The sequence below is a fragment of the Schistocerca nitens genome, chromosome 5, assembly GCF_023898315.1.
Source record: "Schistocerca nitens isolate TAMUIC-IGC-003100 chromosome 5, iqSchNite1.1, whole genome shotgun sequence".
Lineage (NCBI taxonomy): Eukaryota > Metazoa > Arthropoda > Insecta > Orthoptera > Acrididae > Schistocerca > Schistocerca nitens.
In genome coordinates this window covers 862,144,389-862,165,145 of record NC_064618.1, presented here as the reverse complement: position 1 = coordinate 862,165,145, position 20,757 = coordinate 862,144,389, and the positions used below count along the sequence as shown (strand labels likewise).

The 20,757-nt window shown below is 44.2% G+C and overlaps 1 protein-coding gene across 1 annotated transcript in view; it reads left to right on the top strand.

Annotated features, from left to right (window-relative positions):
* The window catches only part of LOC126260767 (LIM homeobox transcription factor 1-beta), a gene marked incomplete at its 5' end in the record, with an annotated part of 258,963 nt that overhangs the window by 184,059 nt on the left and 54,147 nt on the right, over positions 1-20,757 (top strand). Inside the window, one exon of the mRNA XM_049958105.1 lies at positions 13,343-13,478. Within this exon, the coding sequence (XP_049814062.1) occupies positions 13,343-13,478 (136 nt within the window). The remainder of the gene's footprint in view (positions 1-13,342; positions 13,479-20,757) is intronic.

The window sequence follows — 20,757 nt, the reverse complement described above, 5'->3', positions numbered from 1 at the left end:
ATATGATCATCACTTCACACTGGACAGAGCTTTATCAAGAACAGATGAATCCTGACCTTCCCCTGAAGCCATAGAAAGTATGCTTATTGCGGTTCCCAAGCTGTTTGGGGATTGGGAGTTGGACGTTATCAGGAGTCGATCATGTTAAATTATGACTAGAAGATGGTGCATTCTCCCTCAACTCATCTCTATGGATCAAACATGCTTTAGTGGTGACAGTAACATTAGATGGGTCTCGGCGATTATCGCAATATAATAGCCCTGGCAGCGACCTGCCACATCCGCATTGTCTTAGTGATGATGGACTTAGACAATGCCTTTGACAGATCAAGTCATGACTTTCTAGAGACAGTGCTGCAACGGATGGCCTTTCCCCTTGCGTTCATACATGTCTTGTGACTCCTCCGAGATGTCGTGTCACAGATGCTGGCCAATGACCATGACGGTGCAGTAGGCCCTTTTGCTATCACGCAGTCCATCTGCCAGGGATGTCTGCTATCGATCCTTCTTTACGCCATCGCCCTTGAGCCACTGTTTCAAGATTTTCAGAGCCGGCTGCCTGGGATCACAATGAGGGGTCATGCTTTCATCTGTCGTGCATACACAGAGGACCTGGTGTTCTTGGTTCGATAGCGGAATGAAATGTGATGCCGAGCGGGATAGCCGCGCGGTCTAGGGGGTCTTGTCACGGCCCGCGCGGATCCCCCCGTCGGAGGTTCGAGTCCTCCCTCGGGTATGGGTGTGTGTGTTGTCCTTAGTGTTAGTTAGTTTAAGTTAGGTTGAGTAGTGCGTAAGCTTAGAGACCGATGACCTCCGCAGTTTGGTCCCACAGGAACTTTACCACAAATTTCCTGAGGAAATGTGACAGGCGCTGGAATGGATCAACCCATACGGGACTGCTGAAGGAAGCTGTGTGACTCTGATGGAGTATGGTGCTATGGTCGTTGTAAAGGTCTTGCAGCAAGTGGTGTGGCCCCACAGCCATTGCTGGACAAGGTCAAATGTTTGTGAATCACCTTCACAAGGGACACACAGCGAAAGACTCATTTTAAATGTTTCCTTCAGATGATCCTAATGTGCGTTCGCGCAGACCTCCTGTGAGTGTCAGACATGATACAACACTCAACTGGCGTCGCGGCTACCCCATCTGGCACACAGTTTACCTATGGCAAAACCAACAGCAGACACACACTTTGTAAGTGTGAAACTTATCATCAAGCTCTGTTACGATATTTTATGTAAGTATGGTGGTTTAAATGGTAAGACATTTCCAGGGGCAGATGTGGATTCTGACCACAATCTATTGGTTACGAACTGCAGATTGAAACTGAAGAAACTGCAAAAAGGTGGGAATTTAAGGAGATGGGACCTGGATAAACTGAAAGAACCAGAGGTTGTAGAGAGTTTCAGGGAGAGCATAAGGGAACAATTGACAGGAATGGGGGAAAGAAATACAGTAGAAGAAGAATGGGTAGCTCTGAGGGATGAAGTAGTGAAGGCAGCAGAGGATCAAGTAGGTAAAAATACGAGGGCTAATAGAAATCCTTGGGTAACAGAAGAAATATTGAATTTAATTGATGAAAGGAGAAAATATAAAAATGCAGTAAATGAAGCAGGCAAAAAGGAATATAAACGTCTCAAAAATGAGATCGACAGGAACTGCAAAATGGCTAAGCAGGGATGGCTAGAGGACAAATGTAGGGATGTAGAGGCTTATCTCACTAGGCGTAAGACAGATACTGCCTACAGGAAATTTAAAGAGACCTTTGGAGAAAGGAGAACCACTTACATGAATATCAAGAGCTTTGATGGAAACCCAGTTCTAAGCAAAGAAGGGAAGGCAGAAAGGTGGAAGGAGTATATAGAGGGTTTATACAAGGGCGATGTACTTGAGGACAATATTATGGAAATGGAAGAGGATGTAGATGAAGATGAAATGGGAGATAAGATACTGCGTGAAGAGTTTGACAGAGCACTGAAAGACCTGAGTCGAAACAAGGCCCCGGGAGTAGACAACATTCCATTAGAACTACTGATGGCCTTGGGAGAGCCAGTCATGACAAAACTCTACCATCTGGTGAGCAAGATGTATGAGACAGGCGAAACACCCACAGACTTCAAGAAGAATATAATAATTCCAATCCCAAAGAAAGCAGGTGTTGACAGATGTGAAAATTACCGAACTATCAGTTTAATAAGTCACAGCTGCAAAATACTAACGCGAATTCTTTACAGACGAATGGAAAAACTGGTAGAAGCGGACCTCGGGGAAGATCAGTTTGGATTCCGTAGAAATGTTGGAACACGTGAGGCAATATTAACTTTACGACTTATCTCAGAAGAAAGATTAAGAAAAGGCAAACCTACGTTTCTAGCATTTGTAGACTTAGAGAAAGCTTTTGACAACGTTAACTGGAATACTCTCTTTCAAATTCTGAAGGTGGCAGGGGTAAAACACAAGGAGCGAAAGGCTATTTACAATTTGTACAGAAACAGGATGGCAGTTATAAGAGTCGAGGGGCATGAAAGGGAAGCAGTGGTTGGGAAAGGAGTGAGACAGGGATGTAGCCTCTCCCCGATGTTATTCAATCTGTATATTGAGCAAGCAGTAAAGGAAACAAAAGAAAAATTCGGAGTAGGTATTAAAATTCATGGAGAAGAAGTAAAAACTTTGAGGTTCGCCGATGACATTGTAATTCTGTCAGAGACAGCAAAGGACTTGGAAGAGCAGTTGAACGGAATGGACAGTGTCTTGAAAGGAGGATATAAGATGAACATCAACAAAAGCAAAACGAGGATAATGGAATGTAGTCAAATTAAATCGGGTGATGCTGAGGGGATTAGATTAGGAAATGAGACACTTAAAGTAGTAAAGGAGTTTTGCTATTTAGGGAGTAAAATAACTGATGATGGTCGAAGTAGAGAGGATATAAAATGTAGACTGGCAATGGCAAGGAAAGCGTTTCTGAAGAAGAGAAATTTGTTAACATCTAGTATAGATTTAAGTGTCAGGAAGTCGTTTCTGAAAGTATTTGTATGGAGTGTAGCCATGTATGGAAGTGAAACATGGACGATAACCAGTTTGGACAAGAAGAGAATAGAAGCTTTCGAAATGCGGTGCTACAGAAGAATGCTGAAGATAAGGTGGGTAGATCACGTAACTAATGAGGAGGTATTGAATAGGATTGGGGAGAAGAGAAGTTTGTGGCACAATTTGACTAGAAGAAGGGATCGGTTGGTAGGACATGTTTTGAGGCATCAAGGGATCACAAATTTAGCATTGGAGGGCAGCGTGGAGGGTAAAAATCGTAGAGGGAGACCAAGAGATGAATACACTAAGCAGATTCAGAAGGATGTAGGTTGCAGTAGGTACTGGGAGATGAAGAAGCTTGCACAGGATAGAGTAGCGTGGAGAGCTGCATCAAACCAGTCTCAGGACTGAGGACCACAACAACAACAACAACATGGTGGTTAAATCATGGACCTGCCACTAAACCGGATTAACAGGAACCCTGACTGATGAAATGAACCCAACCTCCCAAACGACGCTCGTTGCAGCAGCGCATATTTCTACATCCATCTGACACGTAAGGACCTTCTTCATTGAATACAGTTAGACTTTGCCTGTACTAGGAACTTAATCCAAGTGACGCCTATTGCCTAATGACGAGAAATCATGCCAGGAATGTGGTGCAAAGCCGGCATCCTACGGATGCATGGCCTGTGGTCTGGTGTTCCGTGCACCATGTCTTCTCCTACACACTCGTGCAACCTGGATCTGGTTGTTAATGGGAATACGTGGCACAAGATGATGGATTCGCTGCTTTGTCCCCAGTGTCACTCGCTTGACACAGGATTGACTGATGTGTGTATGTTTTGCATAGGTGTTGCAGCTGATTCAGAAAAAGATCGCCTTTCTTGTACTTACGGCTCTCCATGCCAATGCACCAAAGTCACGTCTGTTACCGAATGAGATCTACTTTCCAGGTACGAAGACCAACGCAGTGAACTGGATAAAAGTCCTATCGAACTCTTACTTCTTTCATGAAGAATATAAGAGCGTTCTTGATTTTTTGACGCTCCTTCAAGATCTCGCGCAATCCGATCTACAGTCAATATTATGCTAATTTTTGGGTAGTGCTTCCATGGATTAACTCCCCCCCCCCCCCTCCCCCACCGCAGCTGGGATGTCCCGAGTATGGAAAGGTGATTTCAATGTGAATGCGTAATATCAGGACTTGGAGCAGTGTAGTAGCAAAATGGAATATTCTTCGAGGAGACGTGCCCAGAACATGCCAGCTTGACTTGGGGTTTTGAGTGCATTTACACACAAGTTGGCGGCATTCACATGCTATTTTGTTGTTTGTTTCGCCGCGAGGGTGTTCTTACTTCCATTTCTATGTTGTTTGTTATTGACGATAATTGTAAATTGACGTGGATCTCTTAGACAGTCTGTCTTCAAAAACAAAACAAAAAATGTCTTGTTCTCCGATGGACAGTTTTCGTTATTTTTCGCCAGGATGTCGTCCCATTTGATCTTAATTGTTTGTTATTTTGATGATGAACACACATAATATTAAGTTTTAGTTGCTTTTAGTTATATCATGTTCCGTAGATCATTTTCAGGATTATTTTATCGATATGATGTGGAACAGGTCAGATTACAATATATATATATATATATATATATATATATATATATATATATATATATATATATATATATATATATGAATAGTGCTAATATTAATGAAATTTTTAGTTCTACACATGCAACTACATTTAGAGGTACAATCTTTTTTACCATTTCTGAAACAGAAACTCGTCCATAGAGTATAAGGAGTTGTCCAAAAGAAATGATTTTAAGCTGGATTTAAAACTTGATCTGCTACCTGCCAGACACTTTATGTTGTTGGGCAAATGATCAAAGATTTTTGTTGCTGAATAATGTACTCCTTTTTGAGCAACTGACAGCTTCAATAACGGATAGGAAAGCTCATTTTTCCCTCTAGTGTTGTACAATTTTTCGCGAATTGAGATGGATTATTTGTGACGAATTTCATTAGTGAATATTGGTACTCTGATGGTGCAGTTATAATACCTAACTCCTTGAAAAGGTGCCTACATGATGTTCTTGGGTGAACACCACTAATTATTCTCATTGCTGTCTTTTGTGCAATAAATACTTTGTGTCTAAGTGGTGAGTTACCCCAGAAAACTAATCCGTAAGACATTATTGAGTGGAAATGTGCAAAGTACGTTACGACGCTGATCTGTTTATTAGCAAGACTAGCGATTATACGAAGAGCGAAAGAAGCTGAACTTAGTTGTTTGAGAAGCTCAGTAACATGCTTCTTCCAGTTGAAGTTGTCATCAATGTGAACACCTAAAAATGTGTAGAAATCTACTCTGTTGACTGAGCCCTGTCCATATGCTACATCAATTGTCGGTATGACTCTATTCGGCGTACAGAACTGGATATAGTGAGCTTTTTCAAAATTAAGGAAGAGTCCATTTTCTGAGAACCACTTAATAATTCTTTGAAAGACATCCTTAACAATATCTTCAGCTGCTTTTTCTGGAATGGGATTTATTATAACACTCGTGTCATCAGCAAAAAGTAGCTATTAGTTCTGCTTACTGAACGTTACGTGGGAGGTCATTCACATGAATAGGGAACAGCAGAGGACCTAAAATTGAGCCCTATGAGACTCCCTTTGTGATAACTCCCCATTCACTAGAATTTACCACCCTCTCAACATTATTTGTGCTATTCAGCACAACTTTTTGATTTCTGTTATTAAGTGTGATTCAAACCAGCTGTGTGAATAGCCTTCAATTCCATAAAACCTGGGTTTTTCTAAGAATGTGGCATGCTCCACACAGTCAAATGCCTTGGAGAGATCACAAAAAATACCAGCTGGCGATAATTTGTTATTTAGGGCTTGTACTACTTGATGGGTAAACGTGTAGATAGCATTCTCAGACGATTAATCCTTCCGGAATCTGAACTGTGACATACTGAGTAAATTATTTTCACTTAAATGTGAGACTACTCTTGAATACATAACTTTTTGGAATATTTTAGAAAATGAAGTCAGCAATGAGATTGGTCTATAATTATTTAAGTCACTCTTGTCCCCTTTCTTATGAAGAGGTTTGGCAATTGCGTGTTTCAATCTGTATGGAAAAATTCCATGTGCCAGCGAAGGATTACGTATATCGCTAAGGACTCCACTTATTAAATTAGAACAACGCTTCAGAATTCTGTTAGAGACTCCATCAACACCACATGAGCCCTTGTTTTCCATTATATTTATAATTCCCTTAACTTCAGTGGGGGATGTTGGTGCTATTTCTAAAGGCCTAAAGTCCTGGGGAATGACATATTTATCATATTTTTTTGCTCCTTCAACTGAACCCTTTAATCCCATTTTTGCTGCTACATTCAGAAAATGATTGTTAAAAATACTTGCAACTTGTGAATTATCACTCACAACATCATCATTTAGCTTTATTGCTATGGTCTGCTGTGCACTGTTAGGCTGCCCCGTCTCCCGTTTGACAATATTCCATATAGTTTTAATCTTATTATCCGCATTATTGATTTCTGTCAGAACACATAAGCTTCTCGACTTCTTAATGAATTTCCTTAAAATATTACAGCATCTTTTATAGTAAGCAAGTAACGTCGGATCCTGACTTATTCTGGCCCGTCCATATACTTCCCTCTTCCTCTTACACGATATTTTAATTCCCTTAGTAATCCATGGCTTACTTGACTACGTACTGTTATTTTTTTTTATAACGTTTCAGGAAAGCAACTCTCAAATATTGAGACAAATTTACGGTGGAATAAATTGAATTTGGCATCAGCATCATTTTCTGTGTATGCTTCATCCCATTCTACCTCTTCTAGGCTGCACTTAAAGCTCTGTATCCTGTTCGCATCAATAAGCCTCCCTGCCTTGTATGAACCTGCCTGAAGCCTGTAAGGTGCTATATGTGTTATTTCCATTAACTGTGCATTATGATCAGATAGACCATTAACAACTGGGTACTCGTTAATTGTTTCTGCCTGAGCACAGTCTATGAAAATGACCTACTATCCTGCTGCACACGAGTTGGAAAATTTACAACAGATTCTAGATTGAAACAACCAAACAAAGATTCTAGCTCATTTTTCCTATCCGTATCTTTTAAGAAATCTACATTAAAACCATCGCAAACCACTGACTGCTTCTTTTTGTCTGACAGGTATCTCAATAATGCCTCAAGATTTTTCATGCATAGCTGAAAGTTACCCTGAGGGGATCTGTAGATTGTTACAGTTACTATAGAAGTATCTTGCAGTAGCAACTCACTAGCACATGCTTCAAGGATCTGATCTACACAAAAACTATTTGTTTCAATATTTTTGACTTTGCGTCCAGTTTTTATGTAAGTAGCAACTCCTTTTTCCATGTTGACTATAGATGAATACGATGCACATCTGTAATCCCTTAAATTTAACTTCTCCATCCCTGCGATTACATGGTGTTCAGAGAGACATAAAACATCTATACCTTCAGAATTTACCCCATTTTCTAGGCATACAAGAAACTCATCCATCTTTTTTTTCAATCCTCTAATGTTCTGATGAAACACACAAATTTTATTTCTTTGGATACTGCTACAGACATTATGGCACTGTTCTGTTTTAATCTCTTTCCATACTCTCTGTCTGTAACCTGCATCTACCCTAAAAAATGTGTCTCTCTGACTCGAGTAATCACAGGTATTTTGTCTTGTATGCATGTGGCCCCCCTCACATTTTCTCCCAGAAGATCAACTAATCTATCCTTCCCCCTCCTATTCAGGTGCAGGCCATGACTAGTGTAAGCCCACCTCCCAACTGCATCAACAGGCACAGCACAGACATGAGATTTAGTTTCTGCCAACAGTAACCTCCCCCCCCCCCGCCCCCCCCCCCCACCCAGCTCTCTGTTAACACGGTTGACAGCCGTATTAACCAAGGGCTGGTCATAGTGCTGCAAAACACAAAACATCCAAACATGCACAAACCCCACACGAGTGTGAGCTGTTGCTGCACCTATTACATCCAGGTCATACCTAACACTATAGTCCGAATTGCTACCCAGGCTGTTTCCTGCTCCTCCTACTACACTCCTGGAAATTGAAATAAGAACACCGTGAATTCATTGTCCCAGGAAGGGGAAACTTTATTGACACATTCCTGGGGTCAGATACATCACATGATCACACTGACAGAACCACAGGCACATAGACACAGGCAACAGAGCATGCACAATGTCGGCACTAGTACAGTGTATATCCACCTTTCGCAGCAATGCAGGCTGCTATTGTCCCATGGAGACGATCGTAGAGATGCTGGATGTAGTCCTGTGGAACGGCTTGCCATGCCATTTCCACCTGGCGCCTCAGTTGGACCAGCGTTCGTGCTGGACGTGCAGACCGCGTGAGACGACGCTTCATCCAGTCCCAAACATGCTCAATGGGGGACAGATCCGGAGATCTTGCTGGCCAGGGTAGTTGACTTACACCTTCTAGAGCACGTTGGGTGGCACGGGATACATGCGGACGTGCATTGTCCTGTTGGAACAGCAAGTTCCCTTGCCGGTCTAGGAATGGTAGAACGATGGGTTCGATGACGGTTTGGATGTACCACTATTCAGTGTCCCATCGACGATCACCAGTGGTGTACGGCCAGTGTAGGAGATCGCTCCCCACACCATGATGCCGGGTGTTGGCCCTGTGTGCCTCGGTCGTATGCAGTCCTGATTGTGGCGCTCACCTGCACGGCGCCAAACACGCATACGACCATCATTGGCACCAAGGCAGAAGCGACTCTCATCGCTGAAGACGACACGTCTCCATTCGTCCCTCCATTCACGCCTGTCGCGACACCACTGGAGGCGGGCTGCACGATGTTGGGGCGTGAGCGGAAGACGGCCTAACGGTGTGCGGGACCGTAGCCCAGCTTCATGGAGACGGTTGCGAATGGTCCTCGCCGATACCCCAGGAGCAACAGTGTCCCTAATTTGCTGGGAAGTGGCGGTGCGATCCCCTACGGCACTGCGTAGGATCCTACGGTCTTGGCGTGCATCCGTGCGTCGCTGCGGTCCGGTCCCAGGTCGACGAGCACGTGCACCTTCCGCCGACCACTGGCGACAACATCGATGTACTGTGGAGACCTCACGCCCCACGTGTTGAGCAATTCGGCGGTACGTCCACCCGGCCTCCCGCATGCCCACTATACGCCCTCGCTCAAAGTCCGTCAACTGCACATACGGTTCACGTCCACGCTGTCGCGGCATGCTACCAGTGTTAAAGACTGCGATGGAGCTCCGTATGCCACGGCAAACTGGCTGACACTGACGGCGGCGGTGCACAAATGCTGCGCAGCTAGCGCCATTCGACGGCCAACACCGCGGTTCCTGGTGTGTCCGCTGTGCCGTGCGTGTGATCATTGCTTGTACAGCCCTCTCGCAGTGTCCGGAGCAAGTATGGTGGGTCTGACACACCGGTGTCAATGTGTTCTTTTTTCCATTTCCAGGAGTGTATGAGAACATGGTCCTCACCATCAAAATCAGTGCACAAGGCCCCTAGGTTTTCTGTAACCTGGCTAAGCTTAGCCCTAGGTTTCACAATGCTCGTGACCTGGTACTCGACTCCTAGCCTATCTTGTAGCAACTGGCCTACACATCTCCCGTGACTGCTACCTAACAGCAGGACTCTTTTCTTCCTGCTTGACTTTATTCCAGACATAGAATTACAAGTGTTACTACGAGTCTGCTGCTCCCTACTTTACTCAAAAACTGTTTGAAGCTCTTCTACTTCAGGTAACAAATCAAACTGATTGCTCACTGGAATCTGAAAAGTGATTTCTGAGGTTTTCTCCTTCTGACTAAGACTTGTTACCTGTTCACAGCTCCCATTGTCTCTTTCCCCCTTCAAACTGTCTAATTCAAAGTACACCATTTCCAGTTCAGCCTGAAGGGCACAAATCTCTTTTCCCTGTTCCACGATTTTCTTGTCACGGCTACATAATCTACAACTCCTTTGGCGAGCCTCATCTGGAACTATAACAGCTTTCCCGCTACATTCTCCCCAGTGAAACACAATCCTAACATTCCACTCCCATGCTCACTAATCTACGACAACATCCACATTTGTCACACATGATGGCAGATTAAAGAATACAAATTACACTACAAACATACAACACTAATAGAAACAATACAAATTACACTACGAACAATTACCCTACACCAATTAATAATTAGCAGAAAGTAACTTAGCTTGCGGCGAGATGAGCAGAGAACTTCTGGACGTCAGGCGAATGTAGCAGCAGGCGAATGTAAACAGTGCGAAGTTAATTGCTGGCGTAGGTTACAGTGGCGGAAATCACGAAACGAGTAAGCAACTGATGAGACTCGATATTTTCTAATGACAAATTTGAACAGGCGCTATCACTGAATTATGTATAAATACTCTAATGGAAACAGAAACACCACTTGACGACTTTACTGCACAATATGAAAACTGTAAGGACGTATAAAAACACAGAAAACATGAACCGAATGCAAACTATACATGTACGATACTCTTCACAATAAAGCTTCACAGACACTACCAGGAAATTATTGAATAATCACATAACTTACTGCGATCTATAACGAAAACAAACCCATGCCAAAGGCTTGCACATTTAGGTTCAAATGGTTCAAATGGCTCTGAGCACTATGCGACTTAACTTCTGAGGTCATCAGTCGCCTAGAACTTAGAACTAATTAAACCTAACTAACCTAAGGACGTCACACACATCCATGCCCGAGGCAGGATTCGAACCTGCGACCGTAGCGGTCGCTCGGCTCCAGACTGTAGCGCCCAGAACCGCACGGCCACTCCGGCCGGCGCACAATTAGGAACCTATTGTATGTTTTCGTATGTTTTCCTCTATACATTCCTTCTTATTAAAAAATAAAAATAAAAAAGAGGAAAATAATATTAACTAATGGGTAGCACGTAATACAGCTGATGTCAAAATATTCGCAGTCAGCGAACAAATTTCGAACAAGAGGGGTATCTTCTCAATTTTTTTGTGTACGTACAGCTCGGTTTTTCAATTTATTGTTAGTTTTAATAAATTTTTGCCAGACTCATCTGTGTTTAATTCAACCAAGAGCACTGCTTATCTTGCTATTTAATGTCCTTGACCAAAAATGATCACCACCATCGTCATCATATAATTTGACGATTCTTAACTGTGTAAACAACTAAATTTATCTACTACTTTTAGTGTCTCATGTCCCAGTGTCAGCGAAAAGCATTCATTACCAATGGTTTACTTTTTTTCTGTTCATCTTTTTACCTCTTTAGACGCTATCCATTCCGTTCAACTGTTCTTCCTAGTTCTTTGCCGTTTCTGACATATCCACTGGAAAATATCAAAGATTTAAATTGTTACTAGTTTTTCCTTCTTAAAGTCATTGCAAATAAAGGGTGTTTTTCACCAGATGAGTTTCGTTTTTACTTATAAAGCTTTTTCTGCGGTTCAGTTCTGACACTCTGCTCCTTAACATTCATTCAAGCTGACACCTTGTACAGTGTGGAAAGATCGATACATAATTTGTCTCTACATTTCGGTACTTACAGATTAAAAACAGTATTTCTATATAAAAGAGGCATATTCTCGGTGGTTCTTGTCTCTTGTTTCTTTATTCTGCAAACCACTGGTTTTTCCTTTGGTTTTAGCGAAGAATGAGCTCAAAAGAAACTTGTTTTCTCATTTACTTTTCACAGTTTTCCCGCTTTTCTGAACCAACTTTTTTTTTGCTGCATTGGTGTTTCTACGACTTTACGTCAGTTTCGTACAATTTCGCAAGTTAAATATTACTGCAGTTTCACGTGTTCTGTACTCAGCACAGTGTTTTGCTTATTTATTTATTTTCTGTGTAGGCTGCGAATGTTGCCAACATGTGAATGCAATTGTTTTAGTTATATGTGTGTGTGTGTGTAACATGTTCGGCAGAAATGGAAGCAGAGTGGAAGGGGGAGAGACGTGACGGTGATTCGAGTTTGGAGTAGGGCGGGGGGGGGGGGGCGACAATGATTATAGGGAAAGCAACTGGGATTAAATGATTAGTGATTAATGGTAGCTGAGTAGCGGAGTGTGGGACTGGTGTTGAGTGGGTCACATATGTAGAAGTGTTGTCATGTGTCGATATTCAATATTATATTAAGTCCTCTGATTGTTTAAAAAGTGAATATCATACCAGGTTGATGTGGCTATTTACGCGTTGTTGTCGTTCTGTTATTGTTTTGTGAATCTTGTACTTTTCTTGTAGGGCGAGAAGGTGTTTTTTGTTGTTCGTCCTTACGAATTACCGGCCGTTGTGGCCGTGCGGTTCTAGGCGCTTCAAATGGTTCAAATGGCTCTGAGCACTATGGGACTCAACATCTGAGGTCATAAGTCCCCTAGAACTTAGAACTACTTAAACCTAACTAACCTAAGGACATCACATACACACATGCCCGAGGCAGGATTCGAACCTGCGACCGTAGCAGTCCCGCGGTTCCGGACTGCAGCGCCGGAACCGCTAGACCACCGCGGCCGGCTCTAGGTGCTTCAGTCTGGAACCGCGTGACCGTTACGGTCGCAGGTTCGAATCCTGCCTCGGGCATGGATGTGTGTGATGTCCTTAGGTTAGTTACGTTTAAGTTGTTCTAAGGTCTAGGCGACTGATGACCCATAGCGCTCAGAGCCATTTGAACCATTTGAACATTACGATTTCCTTATGAGCATCTGTGGTGGCAATTTTATGTTGGTGTTGGTATAAGTGTCTTGTACTTCCATACTCTTACGTATCGGTACTCTTTGTATACGGTTTCAAGTATTCCCCTGGTGTGACCCAAGTATTTTCTGTCCCTAAAATTTAATTTCCTTTCAAAATTTCTCCTCTACTTCCTTCAGAACTTGCTCACTGTACAAACTGAATAACTCTGGGGACAGGCTACAACTCCCTTCTGAGTTAATTCCCTCTAATGTCCTACGACTCTGATTTCTGCACAAGTTGTAGACAACCTTTTGCTCCCTGTACCCTCCTTGACACCCTTTAGAATTTCAAAGAATACAGTGCCATCAACATTGCGAAAAGCTTTCTCTAAGTCTATTGAATTAAACTTCCATAGTTTATCCGAAAACAGACAACTTTAAAGCGAAAATATTCTACTTGTCTGCTAGTGACTGTACACTAATGAGACGTGTGAGGAAGTGACTGTACTTTGTCAGTGTGATATGGTCTCTTCTTATGCACAGGTGTGGTTCCAAAACCAAAGAGCGAAGATGAAGAAGATCCAGAAGAAGGCGCGCCAGGAGGGGAAGCCCGGCTCTGGGAAGGAGGACGACCTGCTGGACGACAAGAGCAAGGCGCGCATCAAGGAGGAAGAGCACAGTAAGCAGCACCACCGCCGCCTTTGCGCATGCACCGCGCTGTACGACATCGCCTTGCTACCCGTCGTCCTATGCAGTGTAACACCAAGGAGATCGTAGCACGCACTTCCGGCTGCTGCGGTAGCGTTATTAAAGAGTCATTTGAGGTCAAGTCAGCAAGTCTCGTTATAAATAGAGACGGAGGTTTTTGCTTAAACTCTTCAGGGAATCCTGCTCTCTGCCTTGTCAAACGATTTGCTCACCCGTTGATTATTAATATTGACTGTCGATAACTTCTGACATTGGCTATCTTCGGCTTTGTGGTGGCGCTAGCTGTTCACAGTGTGTTTGTTTGTTTGTGTGTGTGTGTGTGTGTGTGTGTGTTTGTGTGTGTGTGTTTTGTCCTGTTGCATTATGTGTCTCAGTCGGCGTAGACCTGACAACGAAAGGGAAGACGTCAACCGGTTGCATTCCCGAACATTTCTTGAACATTCAACATCACGACTGCTGCAATCCGTTACAGACGCTTCGTGGAATGACAACAATTTGCAAACCCATCTTCCAGTGATTGCCCCACTGACTGGACGCAGGACTTCATCGTCTGCCATGTTCTAGATAGGCAAAAGTTCTATCCGTTTTATTTCATTAAGACTTGTTTATTTATTTATTTCTGGTTATAAACGTTGGTGGGTTACACCGAACTGGTACACCTGCATAATATCGTGTAGGGCCCCCGCGAGTACGCCGAAATGCCGCAACACGACGTGGCATGGACTCGTATAACGTCTGAAGTAGCTTATGGAGGGAAATGACACCATGAATCCTGCGCGGCCGTCCATAAATCCGTAAGAGTACGAGGGAGTGAAGATCTCTTCTCAACAGCATTTTACAAGGCGTCCCATGTCCATGTCTGGGGAGTTTGGCAGCCAGCGGAAGTATTTGAACTCATAAGAGTGTTCTGGAGCCACTCTGTAGCAATTCTGGACGTGTGGGGTATCGCATTGTCCTGCTGGAATTGACCAACGCCGTCGGAATGCACAATGGACATGAATGGATGCAGGCGATCAGACAGGATGATTACGTACGTGTCACCTGTCAGATTCGTATCCAGACGTATCAGGGGTTTCATGTTACCCCAACTGCACATGCCCCACACCATTACAGAGCCTCCACCAGCTTGAAAAGTCTCTCGCTGACATGCAATATCCATGGATTCGAGAGATTGTCCCCATACACGCTCGATACAATTTGAAACGAGACTCTTCCGACCAGGCAACATGTTTCCAGTCATCAACAGTCCAATGTCGGTATTGACAGGTCTAGGCGAGGCGTAAAGCTTTATGTCGTGCAGTCATCAAAGCTACAAGAGTGGGCCTTCGGCTCCGAAAGCCCATAATGATGGCGTTTCGTTGAATGGTTCGCACTCTGACACTTGTTGATGGCCCAACATTGAAATCTGCAGCAATTTGCAGAAGGATTGCACTTCTGTCACGTTGAACTATTCTCTTCAATCATCGTTGTTCCCATTCTTGCAGCGTCTTCTTCCGTCGGCAGCGATGTCGGAGATTTGATGTTTTACCGGATTCCTGATATTCACGGTACACTCGTGAAATGGTCGTACGGGAAAATGTCCAGAGTGTGATCACCATTGGCGATTTTTTGTTCTGCAGTGGCAAGGGGTGAGAAAGAGTTTCACTTCATTGTGTACTCGCCTGCAAAGGGACCTGGGCTCTCTGTGCGTCCTTGAGTCCTTTGAGGGTGTGGCTTACGTAGTCGTACGAGTGACTGACAGTAACTATTTAAATGTAAAATACCGAATAACTGAAGATTGCATCATCTTTGATGGACCTGTGGGGGTGCAACAATGGCTCGAGGGACCTTCCATTGTGATAATGTCGTGGTAGGGCGTTGTCTACATTCGCAAGTTGGCGGAAATTTCCCCAATACTCAACTAATTTGTGAAAAAGACGAGTTGCCTGGTGTTTTATCATCTCAGCGACGTATTTTTCTCCAGTCAGCTCTTGTATTTCTCTCGTCCTGGCCCGCCTTGGGGTGCCTGGGCTTCACTTCAAATGCCTCTTTTGTAATGGTTGCAAACTATGTACACTACAGTGCCAAGACGTCGAACCGTACAGCAGAGAAGGATGTAGCGTTGCTCTATAAAGTTTTAATTTCGTTGACGGATTTAGATTCCTGCTCGTGAAAAACGGCCCGTATCATCTTCATAGTATTCAAATTTCTATCTCGTATGTGTGGGGTAAAAGTCATCCCTCTATCCAGAATCACCCAGGTATTTCGTCGTAGTAGTCCAGGGTACTGGCTATCCAGTTATGGAAAGTTGCGTCCTCAATTTAGGCCGTTTCTTCGTAAACAGTATTGCTGCAGTTTTCGTAGGGTTTAGGGAGATTTTATGCTCTTTGCCGATTGTTCTGTGGCGACAAGTTGTCGCTGCGTCCTATTGACAAGTTGCTCGATGTTTCTTCCAGAGATTAGGAAGGCGTTGTCATCGGCGTACAAACTGGAGGTGACGTGTTGAATGGCAGGAATGTCGTTACTATTCAAATTAAACAGGCATGGCTATATTACCACCCCCTGTCGGATGCCAGCTGAGACAGTTTTCAGTGATGATTTCTTCCCATCTATTTGTACAAACAGAAGCCTGTCCTACAGAAAGCTATGAATCAGCTTGATTTAACAGTCGGGGAGACGGGTTAGATCGACTAGTTTGACTATAATCTTGTCACGCCACACCCGATGATATGCCTTTTCGGTATCTAGGAAAACTCCAACTGCGGAGTTCCGTCTACTGAGGTGGAGTTGTATGGACTCTGTGATCCGAAGCACCTGAAGCTCCACCGATAACCGTGCTGGAAGCCAAACTGTTTGTGGCGGATGATGTTATTTTCATCCAGATAGTCTTTGAGACGCTGTAGCAGCACCCGTTCCAATATCTTGCCGGCCGGCCGGGGTGGCCGAGCGGTTCTACAGTCTGGAACCGCACGACCGCTACGGTCGCAGGTTCGAATCCTGCCTCGGGCATGGATGTGTGTGATGTCCTTAGGTTAGTTAAGTTTAAGTAGTTCTAAGTTCTAGGGGACTGATGACCTCAGATGTTAAGTCCCATAGTGCTCAGAGCTATTTGAACCATTTTTGAATATCTTGCCGAGTGTGGGCAAAAGATTAATCGGGTGGTAGCTGTCTGGCAACTCTGGGTTTTTTCCTCTTTTGGGAATAGGGATCGTCGTCACCGTTTTCCACTCTGCAGGGAAGTAGCCGTTGAATAAGCGGCTGTTGATAATTCGAGTTATGATAACGATGGCCTTTCTCGGAAGATGCTTAAGGTCGGAGTTGGCCACAGAGTCCTTGCCACGCGACGAGTTGTTCGTCTTCCTGATGAGTTTTCTAACTTCGGCGGGAGTTGTACTGTGTGGGGAGTTAGCGGAAGCCGGCGGTTCGCTGTTGAATACAGTCCTCTTCCCTTGCGTCCTCTGCATCCTGTGGGGGCGGAGCTGTCGTGTGGTGCCAACAGAGACCACCAAAGAGAGCAATACGCGACCCCGATGGCCTTATATATAGGTTGCCACTCTTCCGTAGTCTGGAGGAACATTTCGTCCATCTTTGTTTCGCAGAGGTCTTTCTGCCATTCTTCAGTTCGACGGCATAGCTCCCGGGACAAACGATGCATCAGCCGTCTATCTTCTGGGTGTCTGTATCGTTGCCATCGTTTTCTGTGAGTATTCTGGCGATGCTTGATGTCAGTGAGACGAGCAGTGAACGTTTCAAATTGTTGCTCATGACGAAAGATGTCAGTCTCTGCACGTCTTGTTGCCCGTTGGATTTTAGCTGTCAAAGTTTCCACGGCGATGTCAGTTTCCGGAACTGTAGAGACTGCTTGGGCCGGTCGGACGTTGTTGTTAAGGTATGTTGCAAAGAGATCCCAGTTAACAGCTCTGGAGCCTGGAGGTGTTACTGGGAGGCCACCACCCTCGAGAAGTCCGAGAACTGGTAGATGATCATATGACAGATCCCGAATGAAACTTCCTGGCAGATTAAAACTGTCTGCCGGACCGAGACTCGAACTCGGGACCATTGCCTTTCGCGGGCAAATGCTCTACCATCTGAGCTACCCAAGCGCGACTCACGACCCGTCTTCACAGCTTCAATTCTCCCAGTACCTCGTCTCCTACCTTCCAAATGGTCCCGAGTTCGAGTCTCGGTCCGGCACACAGTTTTAATCTGCCAGGACGTTTCATATCAGCGCACACTCCGCTGCAGAGTGAAAATCTTGTTCTACATCCTGAATGGTCTTGAGCTGTAGATTTGCAGCGATATTTTAGCAATCACTATATCGAAAACTTCAGCCTCCTAGACGGCGAAGTCAGGGATGCGTGTTGGCTCCCGTGGCCCAAAGATGGTGACGTGAAGATCGTTCTCTAGATAACAGAGTAGCTGACAACTGCGCCAGATACTTGCTGTCTTATATAGGCCGTATTCTCCATTTGAATACGCATGGCTATACTAGTTTCTTTGCCGCTTCAGTGTAGATTGCAACACTTTATTAGAAGGTACCCACAAAACCAGAATTCCTTCCCCCAATGTCTCCTCAACAGTTTGGTTGCCACCATGAATAACAGGTGTAAAATGTGCATCAGTGCCCGAGGAGGGCGTATTCGTTACTGACAGCCCGATATCGACCATTGCGTTGGGAGTGTGATTTGTCAAACATTAATGTTCCTGATACAGATTTTACCATATGTGTGTCGTGAAATCTGTATCATTTTCGGTTACAAATGTACAACTCCATTTCTGTTACTTACGTACAGTCTTTCACGTCGTCAGTCATTGTCTGTGATTATTCCTGTCCAATAATGTCTTTGTTCCTTAGCAACTGTCAAACAGTGTATATACAGTATACGCTGCAGGAAACTATGCTATTCCCAAAACGTTATAATGATTATAAAGAATCCGCCTCGATTGCAAATAGAAACCGGCTGTTGACCTATGTTTCGGCGCGGATAACCACGCCTTCTTCGGAACACACTAAACTACAAACTGCCTAAAGCGGCATGGTCCAGTATTAATAGACAGGGTGATCAAAAAGTCAGTATAAACTTGAAAACTGAATAAATAACGGAATAATGTAGATAGAGAGGTACAAATTGACACACGTGCTTGGAATGACATGGGGATTTATTAGAACCAAACAAATACAAAAGTTCAAAAAAGGTCCGACAGATGGCGCTTCATCTGATCAGAATAGCAATAATTAGCATAACAAAGTAAGAGAAAGCAAAGATGATGTTCTTTACAGGAAATGGCCAATACGTCCACCATCATTCCTCAACAATAGCTGTAGTCGAGGAATAATGTTGTGAACAGCACCGTAAAGCATGTCCGGAGTTATGGTGAGGCATTGGCGTCGGATGTTGTCTTTCGGCATCCCTAGAGATGTCTATCGATCACGATACACTTGCGACTTCAGGTAACCCCAAAACCAATAATCGCACGGACAGAGGTCTGGGGACCTGGGAGGCCAAGCATGACAAAGTGGCGGCTGAGCACACGATCATCACCAGATTACGCGCGCAAGAGATCTTTCACGCGTCTAGCAATATGGGGTGAAGAGCCATCCTGCATAAACATCGTCCTTTCCGGCATATGTTTATCAGCCAGGGTGGGGATGGTGCGATTCTGTAACATATCGGCGTACCTCTCACCCGTCACGGTAGATGTTACAAAACCAGAATCACGCATTTCCTCGAAGAAAAAAGGCCCGATAACGGTAGACGTTTTTGGTTCTAATAAAACCCCATGTCATTCCAAGCATGTGTGTCAATTTTTACCTCTATATCTACATTGTTCCGTTATTTATTCAGTTTTCAAGTTAATACTGACTTTTTGGTCACCCGGTGTTTCTGACATTCTCACAGCCTAGCTGCCGGCGCCACCTCAGTTTACCGGAGAGCCGCGGCCAACCGAACGTTGGCTGGGGTGAGGAAGCACGCTTCTGACGTTTGAGTTAAGTACAACTATTGACATGGTACACACCTACCGTTTATTTTACATTTTGTGCGAGTCTTTTGCCCTTTTGGACGTTCTGTATTAACATTGGACCGTGCCTCCTTAGGCAGTTTGCAGTTTAGTGTGTTCCGAAGAAGGCGTGGTTATCCGCGCCGAAACATAGGTCAACAGCCGGTTTCTATTTGCAATCGAGGCGGATTCTTTATAATCATTAAATTATTCACGATTGCTGACGCGCTGCAATGTTTAAAGTTCCCAAAATGTTAGGTTGGTACATAAGTTCGTAGCCTTTTTAGACGTGTATAACAAACAAGACGGATACACATAATAGAGACTTCAGTCATCAACAATACATTCTCCTTCACTATTTACAACAATATGCCAACGCTGGGATAACTTTTAGAGCCGCGAATGTAGAAATCACGCGGTTTTGAGGCGAAGAACGCGTCGAGCCATGTTGAGAGCGCATTTTCATTCTGAAAGGAAGTTCTTTGAAGGATGTTCAATAGAGAACGAGAAAGGTGAAAATCTGAGGGCTCAGAGTCAGGTGAATGTGGTGGGTGCAGAATGACTTCCTAAGCCGGCAGGAGTGGCCGAGCGGTTCTAGGCGCTACAGTCTGGAACCGCGCTACCGCTACGGTCGCAGGTTCGAATCCTGCCTCGGGCATGGATGTGTGTGATGTCCTTAGGTTGGTTAGGTTTAAGTAGTTCTAAGTTCTAGGGGACTTATGACCTCAGCAGTTGAGCCCCATAGTGCTCAGAGCCATTTGACTTCCTAACCCAACTACTGTATAGTGTTTTTTGTCAATCTAGCAGATTGAGGACTGGTGTTATCGTGGAGTATCATGACTTAGCGAAGTCGTCTTGGCTGCTGTTCTTGCACTGCAAGACGTCTCAATTCTTGTCAGCAGTGATGGTTACACCTCGAAGAAGCATTTCTCAGTACACCACACCATCACTGTTCCACCAGATTGCTGCTTTGTTTGAGCTCAACCATTCCTTGCTTCTCCTTATGTTCCCATAAAAACATCATTTCTGATCATCAGTAACGATACAGGATAGGAATGTTTGGCGTTGTTCAGTAGTCAGTTGATGGCGTACGGCTCCCCGCTGACGTTTGTGACTTTGGCTAAGAGCATGCGGTAGCCACACGCCCGATTTCTGAACCTTCCCCATTGTATACAAATGTCGCATGTTGGTGGAATGGTTAGAATTAATCGCATCAGCCAGTTCTCGAGTACACTGACATGGATAATAATCGATTAATACGTTTAAACGAT